Raw genomic sequence first — 13411 nt, forward strand, 5'->3', positions numbered from 1 at the left:
TCAACGTACACGAAAATTACAAAAAACCCACTGCTCTAATTTCATTTCAAACGCGTAGCAGCAAGTTAACAAAACTTTCTGATTCAGAAACGGTCAATTATTCACTAAATACAATTTCTGAGCATGCAAATTGTAACGGGAAGGAGCTTTCCTGTGATTTGTACAACGAAATGATATGCGAACTGTGTGAAGAAGGAGAACTCAACAACGCCTTGGCGCTACTGTCGCAAATGGAGGCGCTGGGCTATCGCCCGAATTTGATTTCTTACTCTTGTTTAGTAACTGGGCTGGGAAATGTCGGGAGGACCTTAGAGGCCGATGCCATCTTCCAAGAAATGCTGATTTCAGGGTGCAGGCCCAAAACTAGGTTGTTCAATGCTTTGCTCACTGGGTGTTTGAAAAAGGGCTTGTTAGAGTTGTCTGATAAAGTGTTAAAGGCTATTGATGATTTAGGTCTGGATAGGAATCGCAAGACATTTGAGATTTTAATTGATTACTATGTCAGTTCAGGGCGGTTGAATGATACGTGGCTTGTGATTGCTGAGATGAAGAGAAAGGGCTATAATCCAAATTCATATGTGTATAGTAAGATTATTGAAATCTATAGAGATAATGGGATGTGGAAGAAAGCAATGGGGGTTTTAGGAGAGGTACGAGCAAAGGGGATGGCATTGGATAGGAAAATTTATAATAGCATCATAGATACTTTTGGGAAATATGGGGAACTAGGAGAAGCTTTGGAAGTGTTTGAGAAAATGCAAGAAGATCATATAAAGCCGGATGTTAAAACATGGAATTCTTTGATCCGGTGGCATTGTAAATTTGGGGAGATCTCTGGTGCTGTCACTTTGTTTGCTAGAATGCAGGAACAAGGAATATATCCTGATCCTAAGATTTTTATGACTATCATTTCCTGCTTGGGGGAACAGGGGAAGTGGGATGTTATTAGGAAAATTTTTGAGAATATGAGAGGGAAAGGACAACAAAGGAGTGGTGCCATTTATGCTATTTTAGTTGACATTTATGGCCAGTATGGGAAATTCCAAAATGCCGAGGATTGCATACTCGCACTCAAATCGGAAGGCATTCAGCTATCACCAAGCATGTTTTGTGTTCTGGCAAATGCTTACGCTCAGCAGGTGCTTTTTCCTGTTTTTATTATAGCAGTGAATCATTCATGCAACTGTGGCGTTTGTTCAGCTAGCTATGATTTAGTTGCAACAGATTTTTTGTTGCGATGAATTATATAAATTAATTAATACCACATATTTAAGTGATGTTGTTGGGTCAATGATCTAGATAAGTCAGAAGAAGATTTAACCTGATTTTGGAAACACTTTCTTGGCACCCCACCTTTTTCCAAGTATGATGCAATGATTATATAGTCTTTTAGGTGAGGGGAAGGAAGAAGACGGAAATTGTGTAAAAATCAGACATCAATCTAATTTAAGGGAAGATAGTGCAGGACACAATAGATTGCTGATGTATATCAAAAATCATATACATCGGCAATCTAGGTTTTAAACTAGTGAAGTTTGAGCTACATAAGTTGTTGTGATTTACATGTTTATCCTCTCAAACTCAGGGACTGTGTGAACAAACTGTTAAGGTGCTGCAGCTCATGGAAGCAGAGGGAATGGAACCAAACCTGATAATGCTGAATGTGTTAATCAATGCTTTCGCAACTGCTGGACGACATATGGAAGCACTATCAATCTATCAACACATTAGAGAGAGTGTAAGTTTGTATGATATCATGTTTCTCAATGGAATGTATAAATAGTATTTTCCTGAAAATAGTGGTATCATATGCGTGCAGGGTATTAGTCCTGATGTAGTGACCTACAGTACACTAATGAAGGCGTTTTTGTGGGCGAAGAAATTTGATCAGGTATTTCATCGAAGGAGTATGTTTTTGTGTTATGTACTCGAGTATCATTTTTCATTCTTTTCCAAAGGTGACCGAAGGAATAAAGCTGCATTGCTGTTTCTGAGCTTGAGGCCTTGAAATTGCGCTTGTTGGATGATTATTGTGTCACTTTGCATCTAGCTTATGTGCACTTCTCTATACTAGTGCAATTTTTTCATCTTATCCAGCTTCTGTATTTTGTGAATTAATAATGTTGCTTGAAAGAAGTGATGAAATGAATACAAACTAAAGGTTTATGAATGTAGTAGCTTCTGTAACTACATTGTTGGAAATTGAGTCCCTTCCTTGTTGTTTACCTAGTGTAGTCAATTCTCGTCCTAGACGGTAGAAGGCAAGTGGATTAACATGTATTACAATGGTTGGTTTGTTTGCTGGCAGGTCCCAAAGATATACAGTGAAATGGAGGCTTCTGGATGTTCACCAGATAGAAAAGCCCGAGAAATGCTGAAATCGGCTGTGAGCATTCTTGAACGGGGGCATTGATACTCTTGCTGATAATTATACACGAGTAAGATTTTTGTTGCATTGTCCCTCCCATTCCCCCATTGAAAATTGACATTATATTTCATATCCTCATTGTAAGTACACAAAAATATTGAAATGGAGGATTGCACTTGCTACTGGAATTAGAGGAATATTTATGTTTTATTTTAAGGAAGAATGAACTTTGCAATACTAATTTAGTTGATAAAACCTCCCTCCCAGTTCCGGCTAAAGACGTCAATTTACAATTCAAGATTTATGTGAGGTATTGTAATTTGTTTACAGTAAGTTATTGTAATTTGTTGTTTACTGTTTTTTAGTATACTTATTATTGAATTGATGTAATGTTGAAAAAGTATAAGAGAAGCACGTTAATGTTTGAGTTTAATACCCACCAGGTTGTTTGAGCTTCCCCAGCCCACTCCCTCAGACACAGACCATAATAAAATTATTTCCAGCTCCCTCCTTAGGGCCTACACTTTCTAAAATGTCGCAATTACCCACAATAAAGATATAAATATCTCAACCAACTCTTACCACACATTATCCAAATTCTCATTTTAGTAAAAAAGTTCATCTTGAGCCCATATGTCTGTCCCATCCCATCATCTCCCCACCATCCACTATAATCAATCTTGAGTCTTTAGGGGATCATTCATTTCACCCTACTTGTAATAATGATGTAACAAACAAGAACTATTCTATTTCTATGTATCCATGAAAAGTATACTGGAAAGAGCCATTGCATATCATGTTTGTCTACCATTAATGTATGAGAAATAATTTGAGTTATGATAGCTTCTATGTTAGATTTTGCTAGTTGCTCTCAATCAAATTTAATTTGCCTTGCAGGGTGGCCGACAAGGATTGGGGAGCCAACTTTAGAAAGTTATCTGCTGGTGCCGCTCTTGTTGGACTGACCTTATGGCTTGACCACATGCAGGTAAAGCTTCTTTGTTTTGACTCTCTTGATGTCATTCAGATTTAATGTGTGCTGAATTTAGAGCATTTTAGACTTGATGCTCCTAATTTTGACAAATTTCCCTCTCCTAGTTACTTAATTTGATAATAGATTACTGAATCAATCAAGATTTGGCTTTGTCAAACCATAGAAAAATGAAATGGATCATGATTTGGCGCTATATTATGTCCCTTCCTTAATTTTAGAATGGCAGTCTTTTCTTGACATTTTTTCATCTTGATGAATTATTTCTTTCCTATATTTTAGTGTATTAAAATATTCTCCAGCCAATAGCTCACACATGTAACTAATCAATTTTGAGTTGTAAATCCTTCAGCACAAATATTATCATTTAATTTTCAAACATATTGTATTGTTAACTGTTCTTCCAACAGGGTGCATCATTGGAAGCTTTTCCTGAATCCCCAGAGTCCGTAGTGCTGATCACTGGTACAGCGGAGTACAATAAGGTTTATTTGAACGGCACACTCCAGGCATTTCTTTGGGAGATGGGGTCTCCATTTTTACCCTGTAAAACCCGGAGTGGGATCCTTGTTGCAAAAGCTCATTCCTTGAGGATGCGGTTGAAGGACTCTCCATTTTGCTTGGACCTTGAGTTGAGATATAGCCCTTTTCTTCCTGAGACTAATTCGATGCAGCTGATTGAAGGATGCTATATTAGACGAGGTCTCGTTCCTGCTTTCAACAACATAAGGGATAGGCTTGGTCAAGTAACACCTAGAAAGTTTGCAAGACTTGCATTACTCTCAGACAAGAAACGAGATAGAGTTATACGTGCTGACATAGAAGGTAGAAGAGAGAAGTTAGCCAAGCTGGAGAAAACTGCGGTTATGAGAAAGAAAGATGAGCAGCTTGTGCAAGCAAAAGCTCAGATGAAGGCAGATTTAAAAAGAAAAAGTGAGCAAGTGGTGAATGAGTATGTAATTGAAAAACAGGTAAAGTTTCTGTTGCTTGTACAGTTTATACAACAGTAATGAGGAACAATTTCAAATGGTCTCATCTGTAAATTGTAGAAATCAATTATTTTATGTATTATAACAAACAGTTTCCTTCATGCGGCTTGGAGACTAGGGATGTCTTTTAAATTCTGAGAGATGATATTGTTACATGTTTCTGGGCTTCTCAATTGGGCAGGATCCTGATTTGAAGCTTGTACCAAATATTAGGTCACATCTCTTTATTTAAATAAGCAACTCATTATAGAATTTAGAGTGAGAGCTATGCAATCCAACCATTTGGATTTGGTATTGAATCCCAATTCAAATCTGTTTAAGTTTTCTAATCTTCCAACTACAAAAGTGTTGTATATAGAATTTGGATGTGATTTTTTAAAGACCTATGTCTAATAAATATTCAAGAATAAATTGCAGTGTAGTTGGATGGTTTTATCAAATGTTGATTGATTGTGTTAGAATTGAATTGGATATGATATATATTATTTTACAACGTATGACGACGTTGTTTCCAATATATTTGTTTTTTTTTCTTTTGATAATTATTTCCAATATATTTGAATGAGTGGGGGTTGAAGTGAAATTTGGAAGTGGATAGAATGAGAGAAGGAGCAACACTGGCCTAAACATTTGCACTGTGTTTGGTTTTATGTTGCATTTTCCCATATAAAATAAAACACACTCAAATTTGTTTTTGTACTTTTATATTTTATGTGTGTGTTTTTTTATTTTTCTACTTTTTATATATAATATATATATAATAAAAAAGAGACATGATTTGACAATAAATAGTGATTTTTGTTTTAAAAAAATACAACATTAAACATACAATATTTATATATATACATATCTATATATAAAAAGATATATAAAAAAGATATAATTTGACAATGAATAATGATTTTTGTTTCTCAAATCCCAATATCAAACTTACACCACTTATTTTAAAATATTTTAAATTATCTAAAAACACAAATTCAAACATATCATCTATTTTCAACACACACTTATTTATCTCTATTTTTTTCTCTCAATCTCTAAGACACAAAACAAATCACTCAAACCACAAATCCAAACATTATGTTGGGTTTTATTTATTAGCCCAAACATTTGGGCCCAGGCCCAATAATTAAGAAATACATATCTAGGGTTTTCTCTCGCGCTCACTATATAAAGCTGGACAACCCCTGAATTCTTGAAATTTAGCTGCAGGGCCAGAGGAAGCGCTCCACCATCCGTTCTGCTCGCCGCCGCTGCTGTAAGTCTAAACTCGAGATATCAAATCAACTCCAAGCTTTCATCTACTGTCTTGATTAGTGCGTAGACCGAACGGAAACCTTATTTTGTTGAATTTCATACTTTCGATGTCAAATTCTGCAGTGTTTGAGCTTGAATAGTACAATCGAAATGGTTGAATCTTTTTACTTAATTGCTGGGAAAATGTATGGCTGGCTTTGTTATGTACCTGACCTGTTTGGTATCGTGTGTTTTCTCTCTGCGGAAGTTGTGTATTTCGTAGTTCCTGTGATAAATATTATTTCTTTCTTTGTTCTGACATTCCCGAGACAATGTTGATTTTGTTTATTTTGCTATTTTTTTGTGGCTCCAGTTTTTGGATTCTTCGTTATAAAACATGCATTTCCACAATTGATTGATTAATTTATAGGTTTTTAACATGAAACACAAATAAACAGGCTAATGTGTATGATACGCATGTGTTTTGGGTGTCGTGCAGATATTTAGTATGTTCCTAGCTCAGTCTTTCCCCGCTGGTATATCTTAGCTGTATTTGATTTTTAAGTTTTGACTGCAATATGCAATAAATGAGTTAAAAATATGCTAGCCTAAAATATGCTGGATTATAGTTTTGATAGCCAATGCATATTTAACATAAGTTTTCATCAATTTCATTATGCTATTTTAGATGTGGGAAAGTTTCAAATGTTCTTATTCCTGAAAGTGTGATAAATTCTTTGATTCAGGATCTTTGTTTTGGATTGTTTCTTATACTGCTAATGATCTAGTTGATAGCCTCTTGGTTTTGGTTTTACTTGTCAACTGATAGCCATAATACAATTGATTTTATGCTTTATCTGTTTATTCTAGGTAAAACATGGTTAAGCACAACAATGTTGTGCCCAATGGGCACTTCAGGAAACACTGGCAGAACTATGTCAAAACTTGGTTCAACCAACCTGCCCGCAAGACCAGGAGAAGAATTGGTAATATGTTCTTATGATTTATGTATCCCTGTTTTATTTAATTTATCAGGGGCAAATTAACTGTCCTAGTTTACGTTTTGTTTCAATGATCTAAAGCAGTTTTAATCTGCTATTTAAACGATGGGTTAACTCTTGTGGGATGCTTTTCCTTTTCAGCAAGACAGAAGAAAGCTGTGAAGATATTCCCTAGGCCCACAGCTGGGCCCCTTCGTCCAATTGTCCACGGGCAGACGCTAAAGTACAACATGAAGGTCAGAGCTGGTAGGGGGTTCTCACTGGAGGAGCTAAAGGTATGCTATGTTGTTACTTTACATAACAAATTAGTCGCTGCTTAATTTTCTGATAAATCCTGACATTGTTGTCTTTGTGTTTAATTTGATTTATTTGTAATGGGGTTTAAGCATATAAAAGTTGCTTTACTTGTGACATTCATTTTTGACACTCGCCCTACTGAGGTTTACCTTTTATGAATGCTCTGTCAAATGTGGAGTATATTTTCCTATTTGTTCTATTTTTTCAATCATCAACGTAATAGGGTAGTGTGTGGCAAATAGTTTTGCCTTACTACTGTTTGCAACTTACAGATGAGCTCATCTGCTTGTTTGGTTAGAAGTTTTTTGAACAATATTAATAATGCCTGTCATGTTGTACTTGTCTTGATATTGCAGACTCTATGTATGATCTTATATCTGTTTGATTTGTCTCAACCAGGCTGCAGGCATCCCAAAGAAACTTGCCCCAACCATTGGTATCTCTGTTGATCACCGACGCAGAAACCGATCCTTGGAAGGTTTTCAGACTAATGTTCAGAGGCTGAAGACGTACAAGGCCAAGCTTGTTGTCTTCCCAAGACGTGTCCGCAAATTCAAGGTAACAATGACATTTGAATTTGGATACTTGTCTGTTATTTCAAAACTCACATACGAAAACTTTCCCTCCACAGGCTGGTGATTCGACTGCTGAGGAATTGGCAACAGCCACGCAAGTTTCTGGTCCTTACTTGCCAATTGTACGTGAGAAGCCAACTGTTGAGCTGGTTAAGGTAACAGATGAGATGAAATCATTCAAGGCGTATAACAAGCTGCGCCTGGAGAGGACGAACGAGCGCCACGTTGGTGTTAGGGCTAAGAGAGCAGCTGAGGCTGAGAAGGAAGAGAAGAAATAGTCATAAGGGAGTGAGTTTTCAGTCTTTGCAACTGTTCAATCTGTTTTGTTTGTTTTTTGTTCTAAACCAGTTATCTGAATTTTGTCTGAAAGACTAGTACCAGCAAAATTATATAACAGTTCAGTGTTATCTGAGATACAGCAATCTCTTTGTCATTTTTGTATGGAGATTAAGCTTTTCCCCAAGCATGTTTCTGGTGTTGTCATGGCAATTGCCATGGATGCCGCCTGATGCCATTGACTTGTTGCTGTAATGCTGTTCCTTAAATTTGATCCTTTTGCTGTTAGCAATAGATTATATACATTACTGGTGATGTCAATATGAGAATCCACAGCTGAATCCAACCTTCTGTTGTGGCAAAGCAGGAACATTGGACCGTGAAAAATTAATAGAAAATGTTATCTTGTTTAATATGTATTTTCTTCAATACCAAGGTATGTCATCCAAGTTGCTACCTGTTAAGATGCGAAAGATCGTGGGCAACTATCCACTCAACCATGTTTTGGAGGCCCACCGACGGCCCCAAGTAATTTATGGGTATACATACATCCGGAACAGACGTGGGATGGCCTGGTAATGGTGCCACCAAGACCCAGTTAAGAAAAGTGGCAAAGGAGTTGAATCATTTTTTTATGCTCTTTTTGGTAATCATGAAGGAATCGAATTCGTTTCTATCTTCGTATTTGCACATTCATATGACAATTATCTCTTCACTGCATAAACATCTTGTCAATCGTCTGGTGAATGTAATGACATCTTTCACGAAATCTGTGTTTTGGAACACAAAATAATTCAATATAAACTACGTGACCATTTTATATCTGGATCGCAACATGCGATCCATATAATTAAATGACTGAAGCTGTTATTGGGAATTTCATTCAAAGTTTCACCAAATGTGTCGGATCTTATCTGCATAAACACCACTAAATCATGGTGACCTTATCTCTGTATTCTTCACTTTTTCCTTTTGTTTTGCTATGATTATGTTTTCTTGTGCCCTCTTCAATATAAGTAAATGGGACAACAAAAATTAACATAAAACCCAAATCAAAATTCATTTTCCATCCTTGTGTTCTTCTAAAACCCTTAATACCATTAATTGATTAAAGTCCTCCTACTCCCACGGGTGAATTTTGGATAAGCTCTCAATTACGTGAATCCCTTATTTTGTTGGTTTCTTGATGTAGGGTAAAATACAATTTAGGGTTGTAGTCTTGTAGATGAGATGAGGGTTCTGTTTTTTTTCTGTTAATCAGAGTTTGACATTCTTCTAATTACATCAGCAACAGAAACCAGAAACCAGAAATATTAGCCTCTTTTGATGACTAAGATATTCAGTTGACTCCAACAAACAATTCTTCTATTTTTTTCATTTTCTTTTGTGATTTTATCACTTGTCATCTCGGACATTATCTCCCGACTTTCCACACATCTAACCTTCAAACTTCTCACCGCCCCTTCACTGACTCAAGATCCAGATAATAATAATAATACCCTCCAATTTTGCAAATAAAGGGTATATCATATTCAGCCTGTCAGGCGTTCCAGCCATTTATTTAGAGTCACTTAAGCACCACTTTTCCAATCAAGGACATCAATAAAGCTCAAGTCCTTTGCATCCTATGGTTTGTGGTCAGACGCGACTCCATTAATGGCTGCAAATTTGGGATCTTTGAGGCAAAGCTTTGCGGACAGAAGCAAAGAAAGATTACTTTCAAGGAAGTATAACTCTGACGTGGGATTTGATGATTCTTTCTTCGTCTATGAGGGCTGTTGGCACCGCTTCTTTCGGATCATTGGAGAGAGCCTCTCCGGTTGGTGGAATGATGTTAAGGGAACTGCAGTTAGTGCGTACGAAATGGGAAGATCTGACCCCAGGAAAGTGGTCTTTGCAGCAAAAATGGGCGCTGCTTTATCTCTGGTTTCCGTGCTGATTTTTTTTAAGGAGCCCTTGAGTTATATTGGCAAATACTCCATCTGGGCTATCCTAACTGTTGTTGTTGTTTTTGAGTTTAGCATAGGTGAGTTGTTGATGTATATTCGCTGCTTTTCATCAGTTGATTTTTGGGTGATTTGATGGTCTGCACTCATGATTTTGATTCTAGCTTAAAGATGACTTCTGATTTTGTTTGTTTTAGTGTAATTTAGTTGATGTTTCCTCGTGGCTTGTTTGCTGTTTACTGTCTGTTTTATAAGATTGTCTTGTATTTGATGGGGGCTGTTTTCCTTTACAGGGGCTACCCTAAACAAAGGGTTTAACCGTGCACTGGGTACCTTATCTGCTGGAGCACTAGCACTGGGGATTGCAGAATTGTCTGTGATGGCTGGAAAAATGCAAGAAGTGGTAATTGTGATCAGCATTTTTATTGCAGGTTAGATTGAATAGTTTTAAGTTGGAAGTTGTTCATTGAGTTGAATTATGTGATTTTATTTGTCTTGAAAAACACAAAGTGAAGTTTAATCCGTTTCTGGGTTTCAGGATTTTTTGCTAGTTATTTGAAGCTGTATCCAGCTATGAAGCAGTATGAATATGGGTTCCGGGTGTTCTTGTTGACATTTTGTATTGTACTGGTATCTGGGACTTCAAGTTTCGTTCAAACGGCTGTTTCCAGGTTGCTCTTAATCGCTGTTGGGGCTGGTGTTTGTTTGCTCATAAATGTATGTGTTTATCCCATTTGGGCTGGAGAAGATTTGCATAAACTAGTTGTGAAAAATTTTAAGGGAGTTGCAACCTCTCTGGAAGGTGAAGATTTAGTGGAATGCTGTCTAGAACTTTTTTACCCATATTGCTATTGTATTGAAGGACAATTCTTAAATTGATATTTTCTGCCCTTTGTACAGGTTGTGTCAATATGTATTTGCAGTGCATTGAGTACACCAGAATTCCCTCCAAAATTTTGCTCTACCAGGCTTCAGATGATCCTCTATACAAGGGATATAGAGCTGCAGTAGAGTCCACTAGCCAAGAGGAAACTCTGGTATGCCTCTACATTAAGTAGCACTTTACCCTTAGCAGAATAATAACTCCCACTTGAGGAATCCTAACTTAGCTTTATCTGTTTCCTGTTTGCAGTTAGGTTTTGCTGTTTGGGAACCACCTCATGGTCGTTACAATATGTTCAGATATCCTTGGAGTGAATATGTTAAAGTCAGTGGTGCTCTAAGGCACTGTGCATTCATGGTGATGGCAATGCATGGAAGTATACTTTCAGAAATACAGGTATTCAGATGGCTAACCTGTTTTCTTCTGGGGATTTAGCTCCAGCATAAATATTCTTATATGTAGGTTGCTTAAGGTATATATCTTGCTCCCAATTCAGTTTTTTCTGAAATATGCACAATTCTTGGCTACTTTTCGGTTTAGAGTGCTCAAGTTTGTTGCACACTTTGTTTTTTAAAAAGGAGAAGCATATGTTTATCACTGCTCCCAAGTATGCTGCTTCTTATCCAGCTTGCTAGCTTCGACCTATTGTGATATCATTTACACATGTTAATTTTGTTTGAGCCCATGACAAGCGATCTTAATGCTAAAAATTTAAAAATTTCTTTTCTTTCTTCTATGAAAACAATGGACTGGAAGTTCTGAAATGTTTATGACAAAGCTGACCTGCATCTAATATTAACCTCCTGGTAAATGATGTCACAGAGTCGTGAATGGTATTCTCTACTAATGGGTGGAATACAATTTTCTAGTGTTTAAGATGAGTTTCCATGAATCTTCTCCAGACGTAAATCTCTAGGTCCTGCTCATGTGTAACCATTTAATAGGTCCGTGCTCTTATGTGCATTCCAAAGAAGTTCTTGGAGATAATCTCAAGTAATCCTGTGACCCAGAAACAGATCTAATTTCAGTGACTACAGATACTCCTGATTTATCTATATGTGTATGTATATATACATTCAGTTCACTTCCTTGTTCCATAGGCAACTTAGGATTATGACAGTCAACAACATGAGTATCATCAAGTTTGTTTTGGCATTGAGAACATTCTTTTTGAGGCTTTGCTTGGAGAAAGAACATCATCTTCCGTTAATATCATATTTGTCCAAATACTACTGTAATGGACTTGTATGTGCATAATGTGGAAGGCTTATAATGTCCTGTGCTCGATGGGTGAAACCGTGAAGTAAGGGCATGTAGCTGAGCGAGTGAACAGTTCAACTAATCTAGATTTCAACGGTTTGCTTATCATGACCTGGCTTGCTGTCCTGAACATATATGTACCTATGAAAAGACTGCTCATGCTTCTATTCTGATATACTTGGTTATCTTTTCTTAAACACTTCCATTTGCAGGCATCATCTGAACTAAGGCAAGTTTTTAAGGATGGGATTCAGAGAGTTGGGACAGAAGGTGCTAAAGTGCTACGGTTGCTTGGTGACAAAGTAGAAAAGATGGAAAAACTATCCCCTGGAGATCTGCTTCAGGAGGTTCATGATGCCGCTGAGGATCTGCAAATGATGATTGACAAAAAATCATATCTTCTCGTAAACGCAGAGAGTTGGGAAAGTGAAAAACGACCTGGGAAATTTGCAGATGCTGAACTGCTTCAAGAACTCAAGGATAATGAATACAAGCCATTTGTTATCAACTCTCTAAGTGAATCAGCTAATCTAAAATCAAGTCAGACGTTGCGGAACTATGATCCCCAGAATCCAAACCTGAGCGTCAATCTCTCGGTTTCACAATGGGGTTCTGGAGAAGATGTGCTTAGACAGCAAACAATGTGGCCTTCTCGGCTCTCACTTATTGGTGAAAACATTCTCAATGAGCGCGAAGTACGGACATATGAAAGTGCAAGTGCTCTGTCTCTTGCAACTTTTACTTCTTTGTTGATTGAATTTGTTGCCAGGCTTCAGAATCTTGTGAACTCATTTGAAGAACTCAGCGAGAAAGCTCAATTCAGTGAGCCTGTAGATTCAACTGAAACTAAAGTGGTGGTTGGTTTCTGGGCCAAACTGTTAAAACGCATTTGCTGCAAGGATTAGTGCGACCTCATTACCTTCGGGTGGAAATTATTTTTTATACTCTTTTTTAAGCGATGATGTAGTGATATCATTAAGATGGTAATATTATACCAACACAAGCAGAACCGCTGGTTTATGGTGTTCAACAGCTTGCAGGGCTTTCAGAGCATTGTCTCTGTCTGTCAAGGATTGTACAGGTGTACTACTTGGGATGGTTATACTTAGGAACTAAGCTCTCGGGAACACTGAAAATGTAATACCTTACGACTTGTTTTATGAGGAAACTGTATCGGGACTGTTCATTTGCTCCAAGTACATCTTAGAGCTGTGTTAAACAAGTGTTGTGGTCTTTTGGTGCGTGTTATATGATAATAATACTAACTATCAAATTAGCCATTCAGTTGAAACATGGAAGAAGAAAACATTTATGATCTGGCCAGCCTGGAGTGGGTTGTCCTGTTGCCCTGCCTCGTTTTACACACAAGAGCAGGTGGTTCAATTACACAGGCATGCTTGAGAATGTTCATATGATCAAGAATCTTGGTGCCTGCCTGCGCGTATGCTTTGCTCGGATAAACTAAGATATAATACAGCAACGCCAATATGTGTGGGGTCAGATTGCAAGAAGTGTTTGATGAGCTCCGTCATGGACACGCAAATTGGAAATTCTCAATTATTTATTGAAGGCTGTATATAAAATTGAGC

General features: G+C 37.3%; 4 protein-coding genes across 5 annotated transcripts; all 4 read left to right on the forward strand.

The window, feature by feature from the left end:
* LOC105160237 (pentatricopeptide repeat-containing protein At5g42310, mitochondrial-like) lies at positions 38 to 2549 on the forward strand. Its single transcript, XM_011077524.2, has 4 exons — positions 38 to 1139; positions 1586 to 1738; positions 1820 to 1891; positions 2309 to 2549. The coding sequence occupies exons 1-4, from the start codon at positions 171 to 173 to the stop codon at positions 2411 to 2413; spliced, it is 1299 nt and encodes a 432-aa protein (XP_011075826.1). The 5' UTR covers positions 38 to 170; the 3' UTR covers positions 2414 to 2549.
* Positions 2530 to 4565, forward strand: LOC105160236 (pentatricopeptide repeat-containing protein At3g18110, chloroplastic-like; the record flags this gene model as incomplete). The annotated part of the gene is made up of 3 exons (XM_020693488.1): positions 2530 to 2678; positions 3266 to 3356; positions 3770 to 4565. Coding segments are annotated over 3 exons (840 nt in total), but the record flags the coding sequence as incomplete, so codon positions are not given.
* On the forward strand, positions 5473 to 8027 carry LOC105160239 (60S ribosomal protein L13-1-like). Of its 2 annotated transcripts, none has more exons than XM_011077525.2 (5): positions 5473 to 5606; positions 6455 to 6570; positions 6727 to 6860; positions 7282 to 7440; positions 7514 to 8027. In XM_011077525.2, the coding sequence occupies exons 2-5, from the start codon at positions 6462 to 6464 to the stop codon at positions 7733 to 7735; spliced, it is 624 nt and encodes a 207-aa protein (XP_011075827.1). In that variant the 5' UTR covers positions 5473 to 5606; positions 6455 to 6461; the 3' UTR covers positions 7736 to 8027. The 2 variants fall into 2 exon arrangements, with proteins under 2 accessions (XP_011075827.1, XP_020548910.1); XM_020693251.1 differs by lacking the exon at positions 5473 to 5606 and adding an exon at positions 5646 to 5664.
* LOC105160240 (aluminum-activated malate transporter 4) lies at positions 9019 to 13056 on the forward strand. The gene is made up of 6 exons (XM_011077526.2): positions 9019 to 9759; positions 9973 to 10110; positions 10218 to 10481; positions 10580 to 10716; positions 10812 to 10958; positions 12035 to 13056. Exons 1-6 carry the CDS (start codon positions 9390 to 9392, stop codon positions 12725 to 12727), a joined length of 1749 nt encoding a protein of 582 aa, XP_011075828.1. The 5' UTR covers positions 9019 to 9389; the 3' UTR covers positions 12728 to 13056.

This window comes from Sesamum indicum, linkage group LG4, assembly GCF_000512975.1.
Source record: "Sesamum indicum cultivar Zhongzhi No. 13 linkage group LG4, S_indicum_v1.0, whole genome shotgun sequence".
NCBI lineage: Eukaryota > Viridiplantae > Streptophyta > Magnoliopsida > Lamiales > Pedaliaceae > Sesamum > Sesamum indicum.